We start from the raw sequence: 26,239 nt of genomic DNA on the forward strand, positions 1-26,239 counted from the left end.
ATCATGGAGGTTGGTGAATTATTTTTACACTGGTCTCACTCTACAATGCAAGCAGTTTGTTCAGCCTATGTGCAATGGAGAATTCTTTAGCATGTAACCTGATGAAGCATTGCCATTTTTTGACTATCTTGCTGAGAGCGCACAACAATGGAACACTCGCACTAATCGAGTTTCATTGACAGCACAGCCACTGAGGGCTATTGCTGGTGGGGGTAGATATGAGTTTAAGGAGGACACTGGCGTTCAAGCCTTAATAGCTGCATTGACTAGAAGATTAAAGGTCATGGAGATGAAAAAAGTGAAGGCTGTGAAAACAGTAAAGGCATGCTCTATATGCGCTGATTCGAACCACAAGACCCAAGATTACCCGATTATGCCAGTATTTCAGGAGAGTGGCTCTGAGCAGATGCAATCAGCGAACTGGGTAAATAGAACACAAAATTAGCATTTCTCCAATATATATAATCAGGGGTGGAGGAATCACCCAAATTTTTCATGGAGGAATGATCAGCCTGGCCGGTCTCCACCACTTTCTCAACAGCCATTTCATCAAGCTGCTCCTCAGCACCAATATCAGCCATATCAGAGTTCTCAGAGCCATCCTTTTGTAGCACCTCCAAGATTTCAGCCTCATGTAGCTGCACAGAGTTCTCAGCCTCAAACCTCTGCGAAGAAGTCTCTAGATGACAATATGACACAGATGACCAATACACTTCAGTAATTCATGCAGATTCAGGCCACCACAAACAATCAAAACACTCATGCCATAAATGAATTGCGGGGCACCATCAGTAAAATTAACACAATATTGAGCACTCAAGAGAAAGGGAAATTTCCAGCACAGCTTCATCCTAATCCTCAAGTATACCGGCAACAACAACAACAAGTGCATAATGTCTCAGGGGAGGTTTTTGAGACAGCGAATGCCGTTATTACTTTGAGAACTGGAAAGGAAGTTCCCCAACCAGAGATGACAATTGACAGACAGGTAGTTACTCCTGCACCTGAAAATGCAACAGAGATTGATGAAGCTGAAAAAGAACCAGAGGTAGTGAGACCAGAGTCGAAGAAGCCTGTGAGTGCAGATGCTGAAACTAGTAGGGGATACCAACCTGTGGTTCCCTATCCTCAGAGATTGGCAACTAGCCAAAAGAATAAATACCACATTGAGATTCAGGAGATTTTCAAGCAAGTAAAGATTAATATTCCACTCTTGGATGCCATACAACAAGTTCCTTCATATGCAAAATTTCTAAAGGATTTGTGCACAGTGAAGAGGAAGCTGAATGTAAAGAAGAAAGCTTTCCTAACGGAGCAAGTCAGTGCATTGATATTGAGCGAGACTCCTCAGATGTTTGGAGATCCCGGCTCTTCCCACATTTCCATTATGATTGGTGAGTCACGCATTGAGAGAGTTTTACTTGATTTAGGGAGTAGTGTGAACTTGCTACCGTTCTCAATATATGAGCAGTTGGGATTATGTGAGCTAAAAAAGACCTCCATCAAGTTACAGTTAGCTGACAGATCAGTCAAGGTGCCGAGGGGTATTTTTGAGAATGTGCTAGTTCAGGTGGATAAATTTTACTATCGAGTGAATTTTGTAGTTCTTGATATGCAGAAGCCAACCACTGCTATTTACCAGGCGCTTGTCATCCTTGGGCACCCATTCCTTGCTATGTCCAATGCACTGATAAATTGTCAAAGTGGAGTATTGAAACTTACATTCGGGAATATGACATTGGAAATGAATGTGTTCAATACTTACAAGATGCCTAGTGATTGCAACAAGTCAGAGGTGCATGCTGTTGATGTGATTTCAGAGCTTGATGAAATAAAGAGAGGCCTACGACAATTCCCGCTTGGCAAAGGAGCGAATGAAGGTCTTGCATGACAAAAAGATCCATGACAAACATCTTGTCCCTGATCAGAAAGTGCTTCTCTACAATTCAAGACTGCATCTTTTTTCCAGGAAGCCGAAATCTTGATGGAAGGGCCGTACATTATAAAGAAGGTTCATCCTCATAGGGTGGTAGATATTGTCAATCCAAAGAATGGCAATAATTTCACTATCAATGGACAACGTCTAAAGCCATTTTTGAAGATCTTTGATCCACAAGAAGAGATCTTGCTTGTGCAAGATTCTAGGGAAGTGTTTTGATTTTTTCCCTTTTTACAGTTTTCTTTACTTGAATTTTTTTTTTATTTGTTATTTTGCTTCAATTTTATATTTCATGTTGATTTTTTTTGTTTTGCTTGCTTATTTCTGTGCACTTTGTTTTCTTTCGTTCGATTCATTGAGGACCATGTCTCTCACTAGTTGGGGGTAGTGTGTGTACATGGATTTAAAAAAAAAATTAATATGATGTGCATTGGTACATATATGATTGACACAAACTCCATTTCTGGTGTTTTGTGAAATCTGAGCATCTTGGTGGAGTAGTTGAGTGGAATCATTTTGTGAAGATTTATTTTCAAGGTTAAGCATAGAGCATGATTTTTTGATACATCATATTTTGTTGATGTGTGACTTGAAACACCGGGATGCTATACTTATTGAGATGAGACTTGATAAGATTTTTGTAGAACGAATGGTAAATTTTGAAGGACATTTTGCACATGCTTACGCTTGTAGTGTTCCTTATTTACTATTCACTGATTTAACACAGGAGAAGTAAACTGCAAGACTACCGAGCCATGCTTCAAAAAAAAAGGAAAAAAAAAAAGAAAGAAAAAAAAAAAGAAGAAGAAGAAAATGAAAAGAAAAAAAAAAAAGATTTGAAAATATTAGCAAAAAAAAAAAAGGAATAAAGGAGACTTAGTGAACTTTCCTAAGTAAAAGGGCTAGAAACAGTTACCCAAGACTTTGGGGGTTGAGTGTTCAACCTTTAAAAACAGAGCTGGCGTGAAAACTGCTAGTCCCTTGGGTTTTGAGGTAGTTAGAATCAGCAATGATTAATTTTAAGGTTGAAAAATCCTATGACAAATCATGGTTAGTAATGAGGAACACATAGCCAGTTTAGCTCCACACACACATTTGAGTTATGAGACATTTGCCTCAATTCTATGTGAAAGATTGTTGAGATAGACTTGTTGGGTATAGCTCCTGGGGGTTGAGTAGTAACGTGTCACTTTTGTGAGAATTCAAAATTGTGTTTGATTGTTTCTGTTTGAATTTCGATCTTTATGCAATATTCATCTCAATTAATTTTCACTATTTTGCTCAAGGATTAGCAAAATGCTAGTTGGGGGGTGTGATTGAGCTGAGTTATTGCATATTTTATATATTTAGAACCAATATATTTTATTTATTTTATTAAATTATTATTGGTTTTAGATGAAAAAATAGTTAAAATGAATAAATCCGAGTTGTGATTTAAATTGCTTTATAGCATAGTTAATGCTTAATTTTTATAACTTGTGATTTAATTGGATAATGTTCTGTCACATGCACAACATATTTTTCATTTTCTATTCTTTTATTTTATTTTACTTTATTTTATTTTATTTCATTTCATTTCTAATTTTATTTTATTTTTTTTAGGCAAAAAAAAATGCAAAAAAAAAAAAAAAAAAGTTAAATGAACTCTCTCATTTAAATGAAAATGTTATTTAAATATAAGAGCTGCTGAATAAAAGATAAAAAAACGCATGCACAAATGGCTAGGCACAAATGAGATTTTATTTTTCTATGGGCTTTCACACGGATTGACGATGCAATTGGAGTTTTGGTTTGTCTTGGTCTTCATGGAGTTGGACGTGAGAGACAAATGCTAGTAGGTTTTTTGGTTTGATTTGGTCTTCATGGAGTTGGACATATGTCTCCCATGCTAGTAGTTCTTTTAGTTTGACTTGGTCTTCACGGAGTTGGAAATGGATTGGCTAGGCGGAAGAAAAGGAGGACTGGTCTTTGGGTTTTTGCACGCAAGCACAAGGGGATTGATTTCATTTTCAGACGGACTTTTTACAGAGCAGCGCCGCACATTTGAAGAACTCTTCTAGGGTCTAATTGCCGCTCTAGCCGCCTCCTCCATTGCCTACCACCTCCATCTCCATTCATTTGGCTTGCTCTTTTCATTCCCTACTTTTTATTTAATTTCAGTTTAAAGTTTATGGAATATTTTTGAGATATTTAGCTTAGACTTTTGGGTATTTTATTTGCTGTTTATTTACTTCGTGTTTTATTTTTCTCGCTTCTTTAAACTTTCATTTAACAGTGATTACAATTGCTATGGATTGATTTTGAGAATTTGTGATTTGAATATAAGGATGAACTCTAGAATCTTGATTTTAGGGCTTTTCAATTCTCAATTCGTATTTTGTCAATTACTTTCTAAGATAGTTTAATTCTTAGCTTAGTTTTATTAATCTCTTATTTCTATTGCATATTAGATTGATTAAAGTTTAATTAGGACTTAAATAATTTCAATTTTATTGTTTAATTTTCAGATTAATTAAGATTGTTTAGTTTAGTTGATTATTTGATTATTAATTTCAATTTGTTAGTCTTTTACATTTCATTTCGACACTTAAAAATTCAAAAATATGAATTTAGTTCATGACTACCTAAACGAGTTTGATTTTAAGTACATTTTCCTGAGGAGACGATCTAAAAATTTATTCCTAATTATTACGTGACATCCTCCTGCACTTGAAATAGCCTTTGTGCTGCTCATTTTTTAGTGAGTCAAGTTTTTTTGAGATCGGCAACTATAGTGTTGCGTGGTGGGGTGCTTATCGATTGGTGGTCGATGGAGAGCGGTATATCTAACCAAAACTGAACCGGTGGAGATCAAGAGGAGGGTGAGAGACACACAGCTCCACCCTCTTCTGCGCCAAGAACACTCGAAAGGATTGAAGTTTCTTTAGAGAATGGAGACTTTCTCTTTCTAGAAGCCAAAACGGCCTAATTTAGGACACTGTTATTTTGGTAAACAACAATATCTATTTGTACGCATGTGCGAGTACAATGCACGCAAGGTGACTAAACAACGATCACGTGCCGCGTGTAATTATTTCCATCACATTTTTGTTGATGGAAATCGTGTGGTACTTATTCCTCAGCAAATTATCACCATAAAAGCATGCAAAACGTTCCTACAGATATATCTGAGCATATATATATATATAATTAGCTTTCCAAGGCCACTTGGAAGTGAAAGATCAGGAGTTTTGGGTATATGGCTTGTGAAAAGAGCAAGATTCTGATATTCGGAGCCACAGGTTACCTCGGCAATTTCATGGTGAAGGCCAGCGTTTCTCTAGGCCATCCAACCTTTGCCTACGTCCGCCCATTGCTCAAACCGAATATCAACTCCAACGCCAACCCTCCCAAGCTAGTTCTCCTCAAAGAATACGAGGCTTTGGGAGTCACCATTATCCACGTACGTAATATCTTGAGTCTCATTTAAGTGGCCGACATATGAAACCACTTAAAATATGTCACATTAATAAATGTAATTAAAGATGATCAAATTTAGGATGAAAAATAATAATATTATTTTTATTATATAGTTGGCATGCAATAAGAAAAGCTTACAAAGAAAATTAATTGGTCTTTGGCCATTGTCAAATGTCTATTAATAGAATTATGGAAAGAAGGGATCCCTAGCTAGCATTAGCAATTAGCCGAATCTTTATACTCCACTAATGAGGGTCGATATGGATGGATAGGTTAGAAGTATTCTTTCAAAATCTCCACATAATTTCCAAATTTAGCTTGGCCGGTACTGAAGACTCTGCATTAATGTGAGGTAAAGAGTAGGGCTGGCCTAAGGGATGGAGGAAGATTTGTGCATTAATCACAAAGCTAGCTAGCTAGCCCCCACCCCCATGAAAGGCCCTGCAAGATTACAAGTAGTACTAGTAGTACTACTGGCCCTCCTTGTTCCGTTTTAGCTCATGAAAATGATTTTATTATGAAACAGGGCGAATTGGATGAGTACGGGAAGCTTCTAGCAGCGATTCGTCGTGTGGATGTTGTCATTTCTACGTTGTCTGTTCCTCAACACCTTGATCAACTGAAGATAATCCAAGCCATGAAGGATGCTGGAAATATAAAGGTGCAGTGCATATCTCCGAGTTGTATAAGCTCCATACTCCGTATTATTTCTAAATATTTTACGTATTGGTTCCATTAATTATTACGAAGAATCTGTCCATGCTCCTTCAAAAAATGTTAAAATATAATTAAAATTATTAAATTTTTACATTTACATTTGGAAGAAGATCTAGAAGCACCTTTTTTTTTTTCATGAATCCTCGAGGTCACGAGGTACTGCCGGAGAACGTCTCTGATCAATCTTGGAATTGTTCGTGATGTTGTTTTTCAGAGATTTATTCCGTCAGAATTTGGAAACGAAGTTGACAGAGTGAGTGGATTACCGGCTTTTGAGGCTGTGCTTGAGAACAAAAGGAAGATCAGGAGGGCTACCGAAGAGGCCGGAATTACCTTCACTTACGTCTCTGCGAACTCTTTTGCAGCGTATTTCGTTCACCACTTGCTGCATCCTCACGAAAAAAGTGAGGAAGTAGTTGTTTTTGGAAGTGGGGAAGCCAAGGGTAAAATTTTCCTTTCGTTTCCTTTTCTTTCCTTTCCATGATTCTTGTGACTGATCACCATAACTTGATTGTTTGGCATTCTGTTTTGCATGCAGCTGTGTTAAATTATGAGGAGGATATTGCAGCCTATACCATAAAAGCAGCCACTGATCCAAGGGCAGCTAATCGGGTCATCGTGCTTAGACCTCCGGGAAACATTGTATCTGAGATGGACTTGATTTCTTTATGGGAGAAAAAGACGGGACGAACTCTGAAACCGATTTATGTCCCCGAAGAGGATATAGTAAAGCTCTCTGAGAGTAAGCAATTTTGTTATGATTTATTTTAGAGATAAGATTCTTGCTTATAATTTAGTGAAGTTATGACAGGCATTTTTGTTTGTATTTTGCAGCCGCACCATTCCCAGATAACATACGTATGGCTATCTTTCACAACATCTTCGTCAAAGGGGACCAGACGAGCTTTGAACTCACTGACGACGACCTAGAGGCCTCCAAATTATTCTACGATCACAACCATACTTCCATCGATGCCCTCCTTGACATTTTCTTGGTTAATCCTCCCCAACCCAAACTGGCATCGTTTTAATTAATGTTTAGTTCAAGAATAGTCCAGGGGCGCCACTAGTCATCATGTTATCGTCGTATGTATTATATATGTGGGCAAGACAATTCTCAATTTGAATAAAATTACCTGGATTACCACGGACGTCGTTGTCCTGATCAACATATCTTGGCTGCTGTGTCATTAGGGATGGTAATATGTGACACAACCCATTAACTTAATACGAACACGATAAAATAAAAGCGAGTTAGGATTTAACCTTAATAGATTTGGGTCAAAATAAGTTAATTCTTTAAGACATGATTGCTTAACGGGTTGATAACAGGTCAACCTGTTTTGACCTACTATAACCCGTTATGATCCGTTAAAAAAGTTAAAATTACAATTATACCCTTATATCTAAAAATAAAATTGTTAGAATTTTATTTAGATATTTTTATTATTTAGATTGTAATTTTAGACTTGTAGTTAGTTTTATATTTTTTTATAAATATTGTGATTTTAACATTTATATAAAATTATACTAAACTTAACTAGGTCAAACAAGTTAATTTCTAGTATGTTCAACTCATTTACATAAACGGGTTAAAATGACTTGACACAACACGATCCGTTATGTTAATGGATTGTATTAAGATTTGAAATTTTGACACGATAAACTTAACAAATCGTGTTAGAGTTGATCTATATAATATAATATACATGTCTTGATATGACACGAACACGACCCGTAATACGATTTGATATCCCTGTATGTCATCATGGCTTGGTTCATTGCTTACATTTGCTGCCCTCATGGCGGCCTGACTGCTCGCATGCCTGATAATTTGTACTTGAGGTTGTTCTGCTTGTTAATTTGCGGTCGGTTTGCTAGCAGTAGCGTTTGTAATCTTCATGGCCTGATGTTATATGCTTGCTAGCTTTTGCTGCATGTTTGGTGCCTGGTTCGACGTTGTCCTGATCTATATTATTTATCGTCTTGCTTTGTTGTTTTGCTCGATCGAGTAATTAACTAGTTCAGCTAGCTATTTGCTTGTGTAGGTGTACATGGGTTGATTTTATTTGTGGTGTTGGTTAACTGTCCTATGTTTCTTTCTTCTTCTTTTTTGTCAGGACCTATATAATTATAAACCTTCGCCAACCCAAAAAAAAAAAAAAAAGGGGTCAATGTGATGTAATTCCCTTGCTATAATCAATTTTCCACTTGCCAAGGTGAATAAATTACCTTTTTTTCCATTGTTTGATATCTTTATAATGCATGAACTAATTGATACTCTTTCAATAAATAAAAGATATTAATTTCATGAATAACTCATCAACGAGCCATGTTCAAAACTAATATAAATTATAAGTGCACAAATAAAAATAAATCACATTTTGATTATACATTTACAAAATAAAAGGAAAAAAAATTAATCTTAAGAAAAAATAGACATTTTACAAAATTTACAATTTACAAGTATCCAAATTTAATTATTTTTTAAACTAAGAATTCTATAAAATCCAAGAAAATAACTATGGTTATGATTTTTCCTTCTTTATCATTTATATTTCAATTTCTAGAAAACCTAAAATATAGAAATTTGAAAATAAATTAAATTACTTGTTCATATTTTATTTTTGCAACTTAGAAAAACCTAAAATGTAAATTAATATTTCTAAACTTTATCATTTATATAAGAGTAATGCATACGATCATGTGCTGTAAAAGCGCTACGTATTCATTTTAAAAATGAATGAGATTTACTATTATAAAATTAATTTTTTTATATAGATATCATATTTTTTTATTTTTTTTAAAAAAAATACACGATATTTGCGTATCTATGATTATAAATATAATTTTTCTTTATGATAAATTATATGTCATATTTGAGTTGATTTTCTTTGTAATAATTAATTCATAATATCAAACAAAAATAAGTACAAAAAGTGACTATTAGTCTATTATTGTTTAGGGAAGGAAGCCCCGGGCCCATATTTTACGTTCGTGCATGGATACGTTACGCGTAGACGTTTTAAATATATATATTTTTTTTTTGGTTTTTGAATCATCGTAGACATTTTAATTGAAGACGAGTCGGACGCACCAAAACCTTGTTGCCCACCTCATACCAAAAAAAAAAAAAAAAAAAAAAAAAAAAAAAAAAAAAAAAAAACCTTGTTGCCGACCTCGTTTTAATCGAACAAAATACGGTACTGACCAAGATTCAGTATCTTTTGGCGCCCCAGCATGAAAAATTCCGAGATCCGGAAGCTCCCAAAAGCTAGTCGGGGGCGTTTACGTAATCTCATATATTCCACGCGGAGAGACCGGATTGCACCCCCTTCATTCCGAAAAGGCAAAATCCGTGTTCGTTGCGTTTTTAAGGAAAGTCCCGCCCTTTTTCCCACTTCTTTCCGTTAAATATATATAATATTTATTACTATTTAATATTAATTAAATGAATGGTAAATCAAAGCCAGAGCGGAGGACCCTCCCTTCTCTCTCCTCCATATTCTTTTCTTCACATCTGAGGAATTTCCTCCCCTCAATTCGCACTAGTGTTCTTCTCGAGGTAACTTTCTTTTTTTAATTTCTTCTTTTCATTTTCAGTTTTTATAGATTTATTGGATTAGTTGTTAATCAGATCTGAAATTGCACGGATCAAATCTTTTTTGTTGTTGTTGTTGTTGTTCTTCTTCTTCTGCTTCCCGCAGAATGTGATTCCTGTGTTGTCATTCCTTGGAATACGCTTGAATTTTGCGCATGAATTTGGTTTGCTTATTAGTTTATTCAATTATCTTTACTGAATTTTGATTTTGGCGGAAAAAAATGAAACGTTATATGAGATGGCCGCGGATATTTTAACTTTCACTCTCCGATTGAACGAAATGGTTCCCCGGTTCCTTCTTTCTGCAATTTTCTGTTCTGGGTCTTCACTAACGGAATGCATATTATTCCCTATGGGAGATGGACACGGATATTTTGCTTTCGTTTGTTCTTTTATTGGGTTAATCTGACCCTCTGTTGAAAGGAAGACAAAAGACAAAATTGATTTCTGACTATTTTTTGCATTTCATCAAGGAGACGATTGCCATATATTGTTCGTAGTGACCGTTTTCTTTATTCTTATAGGTGGGATCATATTAATTTGTCATCGCGATCTCTTTATATGTCTTGGTTTCTTCTGCGACAAACTTAGAAAGGGCTTTGAGAGCTTTCCCTTAATTATTATTATTATTATTTTTTAATTTGTGTTACTTGGTTTTGATTTGAGATTGTAGAATGATATACATGTTCTGTGGACTTAATAATCAACTTGAGCTCCTAGGGGTTGGCTCAAGTGTTAAGGCCTTGGTCTTGGTGGTTTTCTCTCTCCAAGTCCAAGGTTCGAATCCTCTTAGGTGCAAACAATTTCTAGGGGTTATCGGACTGATGGAATTTTCTCTTGAATTACCCAATGTGCACTTGTGGAAAACTCCTTGCCGAGGACCTGTGCAGCCCAGGTTTAGTCGGGACTTTGATCTCGGACACCTGGTGAGAATAAAAAAAATAATGATCAACTTGTCATACTAATTGTTAAGTTGTCTTCAGTTTCATTCGGTGATTGAAGTCTCTTAGTTTGATTCGATAGCGATGGTGTTATATTAGCATATGGCAGTGCTAAAAGAGATAGCTTGTTGTGATGTACAAAAAATATTGTGGATGATAATTGTCATATATGATAGGACCGAAGATTTTACTATGAAAGGTATTCTACATGCAGGTGATGTTTGAAAAAAGATAATCTAGATATCTTGGCTAGTGACCATGTACTACATGTTTACTCGCAATGTTTTGCAAATAGTGATCTGTTCTATTTGCCTGATTCGTGTGATTGAGGCACGCTAAACGTGTCCATGGTTTAATCAAGTAAAAGACATGTTGTGTTTGCTCGGTCTCCAAGACTCATCATCAAAAAGTGATCTGTCCTTACAAATTACTTTTCCAAGAAACTATAAATAAAGTTAAAAGAGGTTTATGGTGAGATCTCAAGTGTCCAGCATTAAGCTTTGAAACTTGATCTATATTTCCTTTTTGAGGTTTGATATATGAACTTGTGAGTAAAACTTGCTTTAGCACTAAGTCCAACCCTCTTTTCCTCTATATAAGGATTTCTCCACGTCCACAGTACATGAATCTTAGTGTTTGGCCAAGAAATTTTGGTCTTGCATCCCAATCTATTGGAGAAACAATGTTTATTGTTTACTTGTTAATTAAGACTGAAAGTTAGCTCATACTTTGGATTTAAATAAAAGAAAGAATTGGTTGCCAGTCACCATATCTTTTGTGCATTCACAATTGTAAATTCTTTGGTCCTATTATTTATGAGCTTTCTATTTACAGAGATTGCCGTATGTTATTTCTCATGAATAGTCTTCTTCTTATAAGATTAGGTTTTTGGATGCATAATCTGTTTGGAGCTGGATATCATCAAATCTGTTGAGTGAAACAAAACTGAAAGTTGACAATGAAAAATTAGGTTCATCATGATTTATTTGGGCAATTTACTTGTATGGTTGCTGACAAGCTCCCATGCTTATGATCCATTTGTTTTTGGGTGGCTGGTCACTGGATTATTTGGGCTTCTAGCTGCCATATATGCATTTCTTAAGTGGCAAAAAAGAACATCTCTTGAATGGGTTAAAGCTGCTGCAAAAGCAAAGAAAAAGGTCAGGAAGAATCTAAAAGTTCCTCTATCACACCATTTGTGGATGGAAGATTTTGCTTATGGTGAACAGCCATCCACGTGCTGCGTCTGCTTGACTTCATTATTTCCTCAAAACTTAGGTACAAAGGACTCATCACTTACTCCTGTCCATCGTTGCTCTGTTTGTGGTGTGGCAGCTCATTTCTATTGTTCTCAGTCCGCAGTAAAGGATTGTAAGTGTGTGGCACAAGCTGGCCATAACCATGTTCGACACCACTGGTCAGAAAGATGGGTTACTATGGATGATAATCCTGAGATTTCTGCGTTTTGTCTTTTCTGTGATGAACCTTGTGGTGTTCCTTTTCTTGATGCATCTCCTACATGGCATTGCCTATGGTGTCAGCGCCTCATGCATGTCAAATGTCATGCTAAAATGGCTAAAGAATCTGGTGATGTTTGTGATCTGGGTCCTCTTAAGGGGATTATTCTTTCTCCACTCTTTGTCAAAGAAGTTGATAAAAATAACACTGGAGGTGGAATGCTTAGTTCAATTACAAAGGAAATTTTATCTTCCTCTGTCCGTGGCCAGATTAGAAGGAAGCACTATAGTAAACATGGAAGTGGTTCTTATGTAAATGGTAAGTTTCAAGATCTCTCGGTGGCTGATACAGCTGTGAATTATGTGTTTAATGGCCTTGCTGGCTCAAAGAGATCAAGTGGTGATTTGAGTATTGACTACCTAAAGAAGAATGGCAAAGCACTTGGTGTAAAGAGCATCCATAATGGGTTAATACGAAAAAAAAATGGAATGAACTCCTATTGTCAAGTTAAGATGTATGCACTGGTTGATCTTCCTCAGGATGCTAGACCTCTTCTGGTTTTCATAAATGCCAGAAGTGGATGTCAACATGGGCCCACTCTTCGGAGGAGACTGAACATGCTATTAAACCCTCTGCAGGTATTTTTGAGCTTGTTAGTGGCTATCACATTTATGATTTATAACCAATGACTTCTGAGGAAAACTAATTGGTGATGGTTAGTTATTGTATGTTTTCCTTGTACCCTGTCTTCTGTCTTGAAGATGTCATAATTCGCAGGTTTCACAGGTTGCTTATACTGTTTTGCGCTATTTGTGTCATAAATGAAGAGCATGAATGTTGTAGCAAAGTATCTCTTCTGCTTGTTGAAGAGCCCATTTGGCTCCACGTACTCTATCTTTGCTTCCTGACGAATACAACACACAAGCAATTTACAATTTTTTGTTCTTTACCCTACATGTCTTTAACTGCAGTTTGATTATTGTTACAATGCTGCTTAAGGATGATTAGTACATTTCTAAAAACAACTGAATTGATTTTGTTGATATTTTATAAACTGTTAGGTCCACACATAAATATTTCTTTGGCTCTTTGAAAATATGATATGAAAAAAAATAAGTTGGTCCCATTTCATTCTTCCTCCTGCTCATCTCATTATGTTTGAATTTGAATTCTAAAACTGTCTCGTTGGCCATTTTGCGGTGCCATGAAACCACTTTTATGGTATGGATACATTGCCATGTCATTCTATGATTTTGGTAGAGTATCTTAAATGCTTTAAAGTTTTTTTTTAGAAGGCACTCCAATGGTCTTTTTTTTTTTATTTTTTTTATTTTTTTCTCTCTTCCAGTGGAAACGTAAATTTTATTATCAAGTTATCTCCTCATAAGGAGTCCTTCAGAACAAAATAGCCTAGAGATGTAGAATATGTTCCTCTTGTACTATTTCCTCTCTATCCTTGTGTTGTCTTTTTTATTCAATATTTTCTTCCACTTCTACTGTTTGCAGATTTTTGAATTGAGTGCCTCTCAGGGCCCCGAGGTGGGTTTGGATTTGTTCAGTGACGTAAAATATTTTAGGGTTTTGGTTTGTGGTGGAGATGGCACCGTTGCATGGGTCCTTGATGCGATTGAGAAGTACAATTTTGAATCACCTCCACCAGTTGCTATTCTTCCACTCGGTACAGGAAATGATTTGTCAAGGGTACTGCAATGGGGTAGCGGTTTCTCTACAGTTGATAGACAAGGTGGCTTGACCACACTTTTGCATGACGTTAATCATGCTGCAGTAACAATGCTAGACCGCTGGAAAATAAATATTAAAGAAGAAAACCCAGAAGGCAATCTTAATAAATTGCAATCCACATTCATGATGAACTATTTAGGTATCTATCTGAAGTTACTATATCTAGCTCTTGTTTTTTGGATCTATTTGATCTTTGCTAATTTTTATTTTCTAGGTATTGGATGTGATGCAAAGGTTGCATATGAATTTCATGTTACTCGGGAGATAAATCCTGAAAAGTTCTATAGTCAGGTATCAGTTCTGGTTGTCTTATTTCTGTTAAATAACTATTTTGATTCCGTGTTTTATTATTTCATAAATTTTGTGCATTTTTTGTGTATGTGTTTAAATACCAGCTTGCCATTCTGCAGCAGTTGTGGCTTATCTTTTATTTTTTTTATTTTTCTTTATTCAGAGAATTACAATAATTTAAACATAGTAGTTCACATACATGCCTGTATTTTCATGTGTTTTTTGTGCTTTTGGCATTTGCTAACTACAATTTTATGAGCAGTTTGTGAATAAATTGCGATATGCCAAAGAAGGAGCAAGGGACATAATGGATAGAACTTGTGCCGATTTACCATGGCAAGTTTGGCTTGAAGTTGATGGGAAGGACATTGAAATTCCAAAGGTACATATACTAATGAACTTTATTTTCATCATCATCATCAATCTTATTATTGTATAATTATTTTCATTTATGTTGTAATCCTGGTTTTTCTAATCCTCTTCCTGCGCCAGGATTCTGAGGGTTTGATTGTGCTCAACATTGGCAGCTATATGGGTGGTGTAGATCTTTGGCAAAATGACTATGAGCATGATAATGATTTTAGTCTGCAATCCATGCATGATAAATTGCTTGAGGTTGTATGTGTTTCTGGAGCATGGCAGCTTGGCAAACTTCAGGTTTGAGATCCTTATATTTTATGCTTCACAAAATAAGCATGTTTTGCATTAAAAAAAATCTATATGTGCTTTATTTATATAATTTTATACTCTTCTTTGTAATCACTGATTTTACAATATTAAGGATTCTTCCATGAGCAGATGAGAGATTAAGTATTGAGAACAAATAAAAGTTTTTCTCTTGACGTGGTTTTAAATGTTACTTAAATAGTAATCGACCAATTAATTTATGATAAGGATTGTGCATGCTGTTTATACACCTTTTTGTTATATAGGAAAATGAGATGGGTTTTATTGCTGAAAATATTTCTTGGTAGTCATGTTTATACACCCCTTTTGTTGAATATATTTGCTAGAGTATAAAACAATAATTCTGTTTGATGGTAGTAACAATTGTTATTCTGTACAGGTTGGACTTTCCCAAGCCAGAAAACTAGCTCAAGGCCAAGTCATAAGAATACATTCTTCGAGTCCTTTTCCGGTTCAAATAGACGGGGAGCCATTCATCAAACAACCTGGCAGCTTAGAAATATCACCCCATGGGCAGGTATTTAGTGTTTGTAGTGGGATAACTTTGTACTTCTAGAGTTTTAAATGGTCATTAATTTATATTCCGTTTAGAGTCAAGAACAATCTATTTCTGTCTATTTGTAAAACTGATTTGACATATAGTAGAAGTGGTCTGCCCATACCTGCTGCAATAACCAAAATCTCTGAGCCTGAGATGTTGGGCTGGGTTTGATCTGTTGTTGAAATGCACGGGTTGTCTTTTATTTTCCTACTATATGTTGTCAAAGAAAAGTTACTCAGGCACGAACTTAATTCGTAGCATACACTACAAATAGGGGCAGTTGCCCTAAATGGAGCCTTGATGAATCTGATGGCATTGGGGCAGTTGCCCCCAATGTTATCTCTCTCTCTCTCTCTCTATATATATATATATGTGTGTGTGTGTGTATCTACGTCTCTTTATCTCCAAATAGATAATAAATAACCTTTACTATTTGGTTATCTATAAATATATAGAACTTTGTAAATGTGTAAATTTTTATTTCTTCAATTGTTTACTTTATTATCATTTTTTCAAGAGATTCTATAAAAACAATTCTGCTACTTCTCATATAAAGGACGTTTAAAGAAGATTACTAGAATTTCACCTTTTCATAGATAATTGTGCTATGATGGATGGAGTATAGATGTTTCTCCCAGTAATGTTTTGATTTGGTTATAAATTAAAGCTAAGTTTTGTTATGTATATGCTCAGGTGTTCATGTTACGGAGGGCCTCTGAGCCCAGAGGGCATGCAGCTGCAATTATGATGGAGGTGTTACTTGATGCTGAGTGTAGGGGCATCATCAATGCTTCTCAGAAGAAAGTACTTCTCCAGCAGATGGCCCTCCATCTCTCTTGATCTTTATCTGTACACCCCGCCTTTCTCTTTGTTCCTCACATCTGATCCGGCTAAAATAATTCCCCCCTCCCCCCCTTGAGACAGAAAAGGTTTTTTGCGGTTACCCCTTTTTGTAGGATTGGTACTTGAATACCAGAGAGAGAGAGAGAGAGAGAGAGAGAGAGAGAGAGAAGTTTTGGATGAGGATTTACATTACAGAAAGTGTTAAAATATACTGATATTTAATTGTTTTCCACTGAAAAAAAAGTAAGATGTTTCTGAGTTCCAATCCCATCGTTCAACAATCAAGTTTGTATTATGCATTATTCATAGTCCATTCCGTTCCCTTGTACAGATTTACAGAATATCGATTTCGGATACATATATAGCAACTGCAGTTATCTTTTGCCTGTCATGAAATCTAATGTGCAATGATGAGGTTTGTTCTCTGTCACTATATGTTATTTGATCAATTTATTATGATTATTATATTATATACACCAATTAATAATTGGAGTTATACCTGTCAAGGGCACGAAATTTGGTATTCATTAATTTGCTTGTTATGTATGCGCAACGGTTCAGGTTTTAGCCTTAGGGGAGCCTATGGAGGAACTTGTATCTCCTCGATAAACAGAAAAGTTGTCTCTCGTCCCCACTCTGTCCAGGGCTATTTTTTGGACCTCTTCTGTGAGAAGAGCCTACAGGTACGTGCTGGTTCCTTATTGGCCATTGCCAATTGAAGCTAGACTGACTGGGTACGTAATAGGGCTGCTACCTGCGTGGTGCATGACGGGAACCCTTCCCCACAGCCCGTGCCACACCATGCGGGAGGAGGGATTTTTTTCCCGCCCTAGTGTTGAGGGGCAGGGAAAAAATACCATCCGCCCCGCCTTGCTTAGGCCAACTTATTAGATTTAAAAAATTATTTTTGAGTTCAAAAATATTTATAAATATTTAAAGTTATGATATAAATTAAAATTTATAATTATAAAAAAAAAACATAAACTCATTAGAGTTATATTTTGGATTGTCTTGACTTTTTCAGTCAACTTTTATATAAGAGGTCAAGGTAATACAATAATCATACTTAAGTAATGTGAGACTTACTACTAGTTTGTTAGTGTATATTTTGTGAACAAGTCTAACAAATTGTAAGATATATTTATATATAATTTGTAAAATATAAATATATATTTATATATATATATATATATATAAGCGGGGGAAATGCGGGGCGGGGTTGGGCCGTTCTTGCCCCTGCCCCCGCTAGGGGTGCTAGATGCTGAGCGGGGGCCCCTGCCCCTGCATGGGCGAAGTGGGATTGCCCACCCAGCCATGCGGGGGCGGGGCAGCAGGGTGCGAAGCCCCGCTGCCCACCCCTATTTGGTAGGGCTTTAGGCTAGCATTAATGCTTCCAATACATTCTCCATAGGACAGAGATGCGGCCCCATTCAAAATGATGTACGTGGGGTCTACGTGTCTGAAAATTCTCATAGGAACAATAATTATGAATGTGAGATTGAACAGTAAGTTAAGATGAGATGAATTGAGATGAAAGTTAAAAATTAAATATAATATTATTATAATATTATTTTAGAATTTAAAAAAGTTGAATTGTTTATTATATTTTGTGTAAGAATTTAAAAAAAATTATAATGATTAGATGAAATGAGATGAGATGAGTTAAAATCAACTCTAAATCCAAACAAGACTTAAATGTAACAGTCTCACAAAAGGTTTATATTTTAGTTGTAAGACGTGCGTAGTAAAAATTGTAGTATAAGAAACATTTTTCGTATTTTTGTTTTAATCAAGGGTTTCATATTGAAGGATAATAATATGATGTATGTAATATCTCATGGTAGGTTCTTTTCACTGTTAATATATAAAATACATTTAGGAATATTATTTAAGGATATACAATATTGTTAGAATATTATTTTTTAATATTATTATTGTTTTGAGAATTGTAAAAGTTGAATTATTTATTATATTTTGTGTCAAAATTTAGAAAAATTATAATGATGAGATGAAATGAAACACTTTCACCATCCAAACGGGCCTAAAAGTTAAGTTAGTTGTTGCCCATTGTGTCACTGAGTGCGCACATCGATTTTGTGATCAATGAATTTCGATTAGGCTCCAGTCTTATCAAGGTTGAAGGTTTTGACAGATATAATCAATGATTAGAGTTATTTGCCGCGTTAGCGAAGGGGCCTCATTTCCGAAGGCTTTTATAACAAGTTGTGCATCACCCTCCAAGGTGGATGAACTTTTTTGGAGATGTTTTGCCAACTGTGATACTAGAAGAGCAGCTGAGGCTTCAACTATGATTGGATTTGTGGATTGAATTTTTTAGGTTCATATTTCCAAGATCTTACCTTCAGAATCACGGCATATTGTTGATGATGTTGAGAATGAGTCTCTCATTGTTGCCTCAAAAGAAAAACTCCATTGGTTTCATGGAGGAGGTAACCAACTTAATCTTGGATGGATTTTTAATTTTTCCTCTCATGCTTGTTTATAAGCTTGGTATGACTTTTTGAGGTGGTCTTTTGCTTTCCTTAGAGAAAGAATTGTATGATTGTGGACAATCCCATTTCGTTGCCTCCAAATAAAATACAGTATTATTATTGCAAAAATCTAGAATGGATGTTTTTCTTAGGCATTCAATCTCAAAACTAGTTCTGGGTTAATTATCATTAGTATCCAATCTAACATTTAGTTTATCGGCAATAAGGTGAGTTTCAAAGGCCAACTGCTTTGATGCCATAACATCCGAGCAATTGGACATTCAATGAAGAGATGGATCATTGTTTCTTCTTCATTACACAGTGGACAACTTCTCAATAAAAGATTTTGAATGGCATTGCTCAGTTGTACTTTGGTGGGAAGTATGCTCCGTAAGACTTTTCAAAGTAGTAAAGTATGGTGATGATGAATTTTCCATTGTGGGAATCCTGGGCTTTGACCATACATTTACTGATAATCCGTTGAAGATTTGATGGCATTTACCTTTTGAAAGTAGCTCTCTTGTTTTGAGAAGTCCATTCCATAGCCATGAGTCTGATAATTTTGGGTTTACATTCCAGAAGCTTATGATGTTGAGATATTTTGCTGAGAGGATCAAATGCCACAAGCCTAAATTTTATTGCCTCATTTCCCATGATCTTGTTTTTGCTAACAGAGTTAAATTCATGTTTTCCATTAATTCTAAACCGAGTCTGCCTGAGTTTTTGGGTTGACAGATAGATTTTCATGACTTCAAAGTCAGATTTTGTTTTTGATCTTGGGGGAAGCCCCACCAATAATTTTTAAAGCTGGAATTCAAAGACTTGCACACTATTTTGGCAACATAAATAACAATATTTGATATGATGAAATTGTGTTTGCCACTGTTTTGAAATTGTGCTTTCCAACCCTTTAGTTTTTTGTTGATTATCTCTAGTAAGTCTTTGTAGCTTTTTTTTTTCTTTTTTTTTTTGTTTTGCTCCGTTGAAAGATGTTGGAAGTCGTAGATGTTTGAGTGATTACAACTTTGACTCGGGGTTGGTAAAACATGTGATGAAAATTAAGGACTTGTGATTTATTCTTTGTCTAGACAAATCCTGATATTTGTACAAACTTTCCGAAATTGCTTGAGCATTTCTATCATTAGCTTTCCCAAAGATGATTAAATAATCTGAATTAGAAGACAATTTCTACTTAGCTGAATGCCTTCAAAATTACCTTGGACTTTTGATCTAACTATTAGTCTGGATAGCACCTCCGTACTCAATATAAAGAGGAAATGTGAGATGGGGTCATCTTGTCTGAGTCCTCTTTGAGTTTTGAAAAAACCTCTAGGTGAACCATTAATAAGGATTGAGAAAAATGGTGTTGTGACACATTCTTTGATCAGATTGATCCAACTGTTACTATATCCCAATGCTTTCATCATTGTGAACAGAAAATCACACTCTATATAGTCAAAATCTTTTTTCATATCAAGCTTTATTGTCATTAGTCCTTTTCTCCCCAAATTCTTTTTAAGGTGATGAAACATCTTATAAGCAATCATTGTGTTTTATTTAATGTTGCGATAAGGAACAAAAGTCATTTGAAGATGGAAAATAATGCAGGGCAGAGTGGTTTTTAAAACGATTGGCCAATACTTTGGTGATGCTTTTATAAATGATAATGGTCAAACTGATGGGATGATGGGATGAACTTTGGCTGGAAATCTTTGAGATGAGAGCAATATTTGTGTAATTCATCTGTCTCAAAAGTTTACTATTTTGGAAGAAGTTTTGTACTGCAACAAAGACTTCACATTAATAATGTCTATAAAAGAGAGCAATAATTCTGTTTGGCCCCGGAGCTTTTTTATTTAGAATTTTTTTTAGAGCAGCTAATATTTCATCTTCATTTGTGTGGCACTAAGGTAATCGTTGTTCTAATCCGTGACTTGATTTTCGAAAAGATTTTCTAGTAATCCCAAAACTGAGGGTGTTGAGGATGTATATATGGATAAAAAATAATGAATGAAAGAAGAATCAATAATAGATTGATCTATTGTCCAATTACATGGTCCCAATTTAATGGACTCGATTACATTATTTCGCCTTCGGATAGTTGTTGATAGATGAAACAATTTGGTGTTGAGGTCAAATGATGTTAGCCAAGAGATTCTTGATTTTTGATGCCATAAGATTTCTTCATTCTTTAGTTGTTCATGAAGATTATATTGAAACTAATTTTCTCTTTCCTGATTCTGGAATGATGGGTGGCTGCTTTGTGCTTCGAGAAGCTTATTTTTCAGTTTTTTGAATATTGACTTGAATTTTTTCAAAGTGGATTTTGTTCCAGTGTTTGAGTGCTTCTTTTGTAGCCTTATTATTTTTTTTTTTTTTGCAAAGTAAGTGGGGGTTCCAGTAAATTGTTTGCTACATGCTTCTTAGATTATTATTTGACTGAGTTGTTCATGAATCCAAAATTCTAACTTGAAAGAAAAATTCCGTTGTTGATGAAATGTTGTGTTTAGAAGCAATGGGTGGTGATCTAAAGCCGAGGAAGTCAAATGTTGCAGTGTGGTGTATGGAAATAATAGTCTTCATTGTTGGTTTGCTATCTCACGATCCAATCTTTCTCAAATAAGTGCAATGCTCTGTCTATTGTTTGATCATGTGAAGGAGAGGCATATGAAGTCAATGTCAATTAATTTGTGATTTTCCATAAGAGTTCTCAAACCTCCAATGGAGGAGGATGTAACTGGGCGCCCACCAAATGTTTTAGATTGGTTGAGAAGGTCATTGAAGTCTCCTATACAACACCATGGACTCGGGAATGCTTGAAAAGTTGAATCCAAAGATTTCTAGAAATTGCTTTAAAATGCCATTGAGTAAGGGCATATACATATGTAAGTAAGCAAGGATGATAAGGAGTATCAGAGTAAATCAAAATAAAGATTGCATTCGTATTAATATTAACAAGGTCAACATCTATACTTGGACGCCATAAAAGCAGAAGACCTCATTTTTTCCTGAGACTGGGAAATTTACAAAATTGTGAAAATCAAGAGATTCAAGACTATTCACAATAGATAAGGTGCATTCGGTAGGCACCATGGTTTCTGATAAAAAGATGATGTCCAGGTTATATTTCCTAATATTAGCCCTTAGGTTTCTTATTGCTTTAGGTCGGGTGAGTCTCGTGCAATTCCATACCATTGTCTTCATGTAGTTGGTGGAGGCAGTTTTGCGCTTGTCTCTTCAGATTTTTTGGATTTTTTAGATGCAGATGATTGTGCCTTGTGATATGGATTTGATCGAACTTGCTCTTTGAATTTTTTAATTTTTCCAGTTGAACCAGATTGCATCTCAAGTAACATAATTGCCAATGTTGATCCCTTTGTGATGAGATTAAGGTCCTCTTCTATAAATGCGCTGACAGCACTTGTGAACTGATTTTTTTGTAGCTTCTTCTTTAAGGGTTGGGCTTCATCAGGGGATGGAGGGGTGTACTGCCTTTTGATGAGTCGCTCTAATTTAGACTTTTGTGGATGCTGCTAGGCTATTTAGACTTAACACATTATTAGAGAGGCCTTGTATTGGTGAAATTTATGGGCTTGATAAACTAGGGTAGCTTGGTATGGTATGGAAGATTGGATGAGCCTGCTTATTTAAAAAGGAGCCTTGTATAATAAAATTTGAGAAAAGAGAATTGGGCTCACTATTTTGGGGCGAAAGCTACTGGGCCTTATGTTTGGCTTGCTGCGCCTGATAGTAGTATTGCATATTGCATTTGAATTTTGCTACCATTGTGAATGTCATATCAATTTCTTTCAAACAAAGGTTTGTGATAAATTTTCCTCCTGTAGCACTGAATTAGTCAGAGAGGAGAAAGAGTAATTAGCTCTCATTGATGTGAAGTTTTAGCTTGGCTTGACTGATGAGAGAGGGTTTACTGTGAGGAATTTGAGGTGTTAGGTGTCGAGGAATTGATTTTTTGTAGAGTAAATATTGTGGAACATTAGATCGTTGCCATGTATTGCTGGAAAGTTCATCGGGAGTGCTATGGGCTGAGGGATTTCTGATTGCTGGACTGAAGGATGATTTTTTAAGACAATTATGACATTCCCTTGGTTGTTTCCACATGTGAGTTCCATTGAGTTCATCACAAGAAATTCGTTTGTTGGTTCTTCTTGTATTTTTTCAACCATTTTCCTTTCCCTTGTGTACTATGTGACAATTCTTGTGGGTTTTGGGATTGTTTGGTTGTTTTGATGAGTAGGTCTGTTGTAATCTATTTGTTTGGCTTGGGAGTTGTTGTGTTGTTGATGGGTTTGGCTGAGGGAGAGATGGGTTGGGGTTGTCCGCTCGATGCCATGGGCCAAAAGGAAGGTGGGTGGGAAGGGTTTTTAGAAAAGTGCAGAAAATTTGAGAGTGAACTAAACTCCCACATGCATAACAAATATCTGATAGTCTTTCGTATTTGAAAGATATTCATGTGTGAAGCCTTGTTTAGAAGGGATGGAGATGCCAATTTCTACCTTGATTCTTATAAATTTTATGCATGCTATTCCAAACTGGGTATCTTTGTCTACCTCTAATAGATTGCCCAATGCTTTCTCAATATTTGTAACATTATCAAAGGTTATGTGATCGAGTAGGAGTCTACGTATCTACACACAAAAAGCTGAATGATTCAGGCATATTTCTTGCAGTGTTGATCAGCATATCTCGACAATAACAATCCAATTTACCCTATAAGGGGATGTTTGGAAACATATCTCATCTCATCTCATCACATCACATCTCATCTCATCTCATCTTATCTCATCTCATCTCATCTCATCTTATTTCTTCCAAACGTCATTTAAATACAAACACTTAAACTAATCATTATAACTTTTTAAAACTAATCATTACAGTTTTTCTAAATATTAAAAAAAAAACAAAAAAAAATAATTCAACTTTTTCAAATCCGTAATTTATATATATATATTCTAATAATATTTTAATTTTATAATATTTTTATTCAACTTTTTCTCTTTTCTTTCTCAAAATTCAATAAATACATAAGTCAAATTATCTTACTACTATTCACATACTATCTTATTACTATTATCAAAATTCTCATCTCATCTCATCCTCCAAGCATCCCAAGAAACACTTCATATCTTGACAAAAAACTTGAGAGTACTCAATATTGCCTTCATTCGAGTTGGGGTTTGAGCAAAGGACGATTAATTATTGTCATTGTTTACTCCAAACTTATGCAACATCACATAAATGAAAGAACTTATGAATGAAAATGGAGTGTGTTTTCACAATATGGTAACAATCCGGTGAAGGTATTTGTCCCATGAGTTGATGATGGACAGAAGAAATTGCAAGTGTGTTTATTATGCACAAATGATCCGTATTTGTAGACTACAAGACAGTACTGGTTGACAAAAGAGCATAACCATTGATAAGGGGCACAATCAAAGGATTGTGTCAAATGGTTGTGTCCAAAGCGAGACACTTAGTATTGACAAACCTCTTTTAGTGTCTAAATTTCTGTAGAATGAGCTTGAAGGTAATTTAACATGAAAATGAGTCTTATTTATGCATGATCAATCCTTTAAAACGAATAAACTATGATGAGAAAAGTTGCAAAAGAAAAGAGATCAGATTTTCAATATTTAAGAATGATATTATATATGTATCTATAAAATTATCACTAATCTGAAGAGATTAAATTGATGAAAAGAGATAGACTTGATAATTTATATTTTGTCTTATGAACACTACTTGGTTTTGTTTCATTCGTCTCAAAAAGGAATGGATAATATTATATATTTAGTCTCATGATTTTGTCCCCTCATTTTGATTGTTTATTTATTTTATTTTATTTTATTTTATTTAATAATTAAGAAAATGACTATTAGTAAATTTATATATTTTTATTTTTTTAAATATTTAAAGATGTTTAAAAAATATTTAAAAGAAAAAAAATATAATTACATTAGTGATAATTTTAAAGAGATCTGAATAGTAGCAGAAAGAAAATGTTGTGACACTCGTCTTTAAGCAGCCTGCAAGTTTCTTCAGTTTGCACAAAAGGAACAGCTAGGCTTTTGTCTCTCTTTTTAAAGTGTTGAATCTTGTGCTATACAGAAAAGCAAGTGATTTGGAGACCCTTTGGGATGGGGGATTCCATTTGTAAAGGCTTAAAGTAAATAAAAAGTAAAGCATTTGCATGCATGCATGTTCCTCCAAAAGAAGAACGAAGTCACTCTCCATACAGAAGTATCGGATACTGATATACCACGAAGTATAGTAACCCAGCCCTAGGGCTGTGCAGAAAAGGCCTTGGACCCGATCTGTCCGTCAAAACCGACTTGGTCCACCCGAATAAAAACGGGTTCATCGGGTCAGAGTTTAATAACGGATTTTAAACTATCAACCCGTCGAACCCGTCAAAACCGAAATCCCTCTCTTCATCACTAACTCATCACTCTCTTCTGAATCCCTTTGAAACTATTGCGGAAACCCTAGTCTTCGTCGCCGTCGCCGTCGCCATAACTGTTCTCTGACTTCGAGCTTCTAGGCCTCCGTTCCACTGCCTCGTTCCAAGGTTATCTCTCCATCTCTTGGCTCTCTCTGCTTCGGTTCTCTCTATTTTTTTTTTCAATCACTCAAGTAGAACAGAAAAGTAGATTCTCAATCTCTCTGCCTCGTTTCACTTGTTTCTGTTGTCCCTTAACACCATCTGATATGTAGATTTGCTTTTCACTTCCTGAGATGATGTGATTTACTTACAAAAAAATAGATCATGTGAATTCGGGGTAATTGCAATAGGAATGAAGATATTCTTTGAGGTTAGATGAACAGATGATTATCATCAGCTATTGAGGGAAAAACTGATGTTTGAGAATGTGAAGATTCTTTTGTTTTGTTGGGTATTATGCAACCCTTGTTAATTTTCTGGGTTTGGTTTTCTTATCCAAACTTTTAGTATTTTTTTTGTTTGGGTGGTGATAGTTTACTCCAAAACAAGATGGGTCTTACCTTTATTGGATATCACTTGTAGGTTTACAGATTAAAACCTTGAACCTTCACTTAATGAATGGAAAATAAATGTCATGGCCCAAAAAACTAGTTACCCCAATCTGTGAACCCCATTAACATAATTGTATCGTTGCTCGAGAGGTATGTCATATGGTTTCTGTAACTTGAAATTTGCTTCTGTTAATGGGACAGAGGTGAAGCCATAAGTAGGATTGGCACCACATGATAGATTGAACTTCTCCAATGAGCCTACTAGAACCGAAAAGATAACCAGATAACTGAAGCAATTATTCATTTTTCTCATTTACTCTCCGTATAGGAATGTCGAAGCACTCTAAAGATGCAGACAACTATATGTAGTAGTTATGGTGTAATTATTTAAAGTTCCATGAATAAATAGGCTAATGGGGAAATATATATAGAGATTGTTTTATTTCTTTGGACTAGTGTGAAGATTCTCCTATTCACCTACTCTGGGAATATGACTTCTACTCTCTTGCCATT

At 35.4% G+C, this 26,239-nt stretch overlaps 2 protein-coding genes across 3 annotated transcripts; both read left to right on the plus strand.

Moving 5' to 3' along the window:
• The first annotated feature begins 5,140 nt into the window (after positions 1-5,140).
• LOC121248939 (isoeugenol synthase 1-like) lies at positions 5,141-7,266 on the plus strand. The gene is made up of 5 exons (XM_041147554.1): positions 5,141-5,381; positions 5,925-6,059; positions 6,330-6,558; positions 6,654-6,857; positions 6,950-7,266. Exons 1-5 carry the CDS (start codon positions 5,178-5,180, stop codon positions 7,144-7,146), a joined length of 969 nt encoding a protein of 322 aa, XP_041003488.1. The 5' UTR covers positions 5,141-5,177; the 3' UTR covers positions 7,147-7,266.
• A 2,285-nt stretch (positions 7,267-9,551) lies between these two features.
• Positions 9,552-16,645, plus strand: LOC121248940 (diacylglycerol kinase 2). Of its 2 annotated transcripts, none has more exons than XM_041147558.1 (8): positions 9,552-9,680; positions 11,537-12,753; positions 13,622-13,997; positions 14,073-14,149; positions 14,412-14,531; positions 14,642-14,806; positions 15,216-15,353; positions 16,071-16,645. In XM_041147558.1, exons 2-8 carry the CDS (start codon positions 11,635-11,637, stop codon positions 16,215-16,217), a joined length of 2,142 nt encoding a protein of 713 aa, XP_041003492.1. In that variant the 5' UTR covers positions 9,552-9,680; positions 11,537-11,634; the 3' UTR covers positions 16,218-16,645. The 2 variants fall into 2 exon arrangements, with proteins under 2 accessions (XP_041003492.1, XP_041003489.1); XM_041147555.1 differs by having other exon boundaries at positions 9,555-9,681; positions 11,544-12,753.
• The last annotated feature ends 9,594 nt before the right edge of the window (positions 16,646-26,239 follow it).

The sequence above is a fragment of the Juglans microcarpa x Juglans regia genome, chromosome 2D, assembly GCF_004785595.1.
Source record: "Juglans microcarpa x Juglans regia isolate MS1-56 chromosome 2D, Jm3101_v1.0, whole genome shotgun sequence".
In the NCBI taxonomy this organism is placed as follows: Eukaryota; Viridiplantae; Streptophyta; class Magnoliopsida; order Fagales; family Juglandaceae; genus Juglans; species Juglans microcarpa x Juglans regia.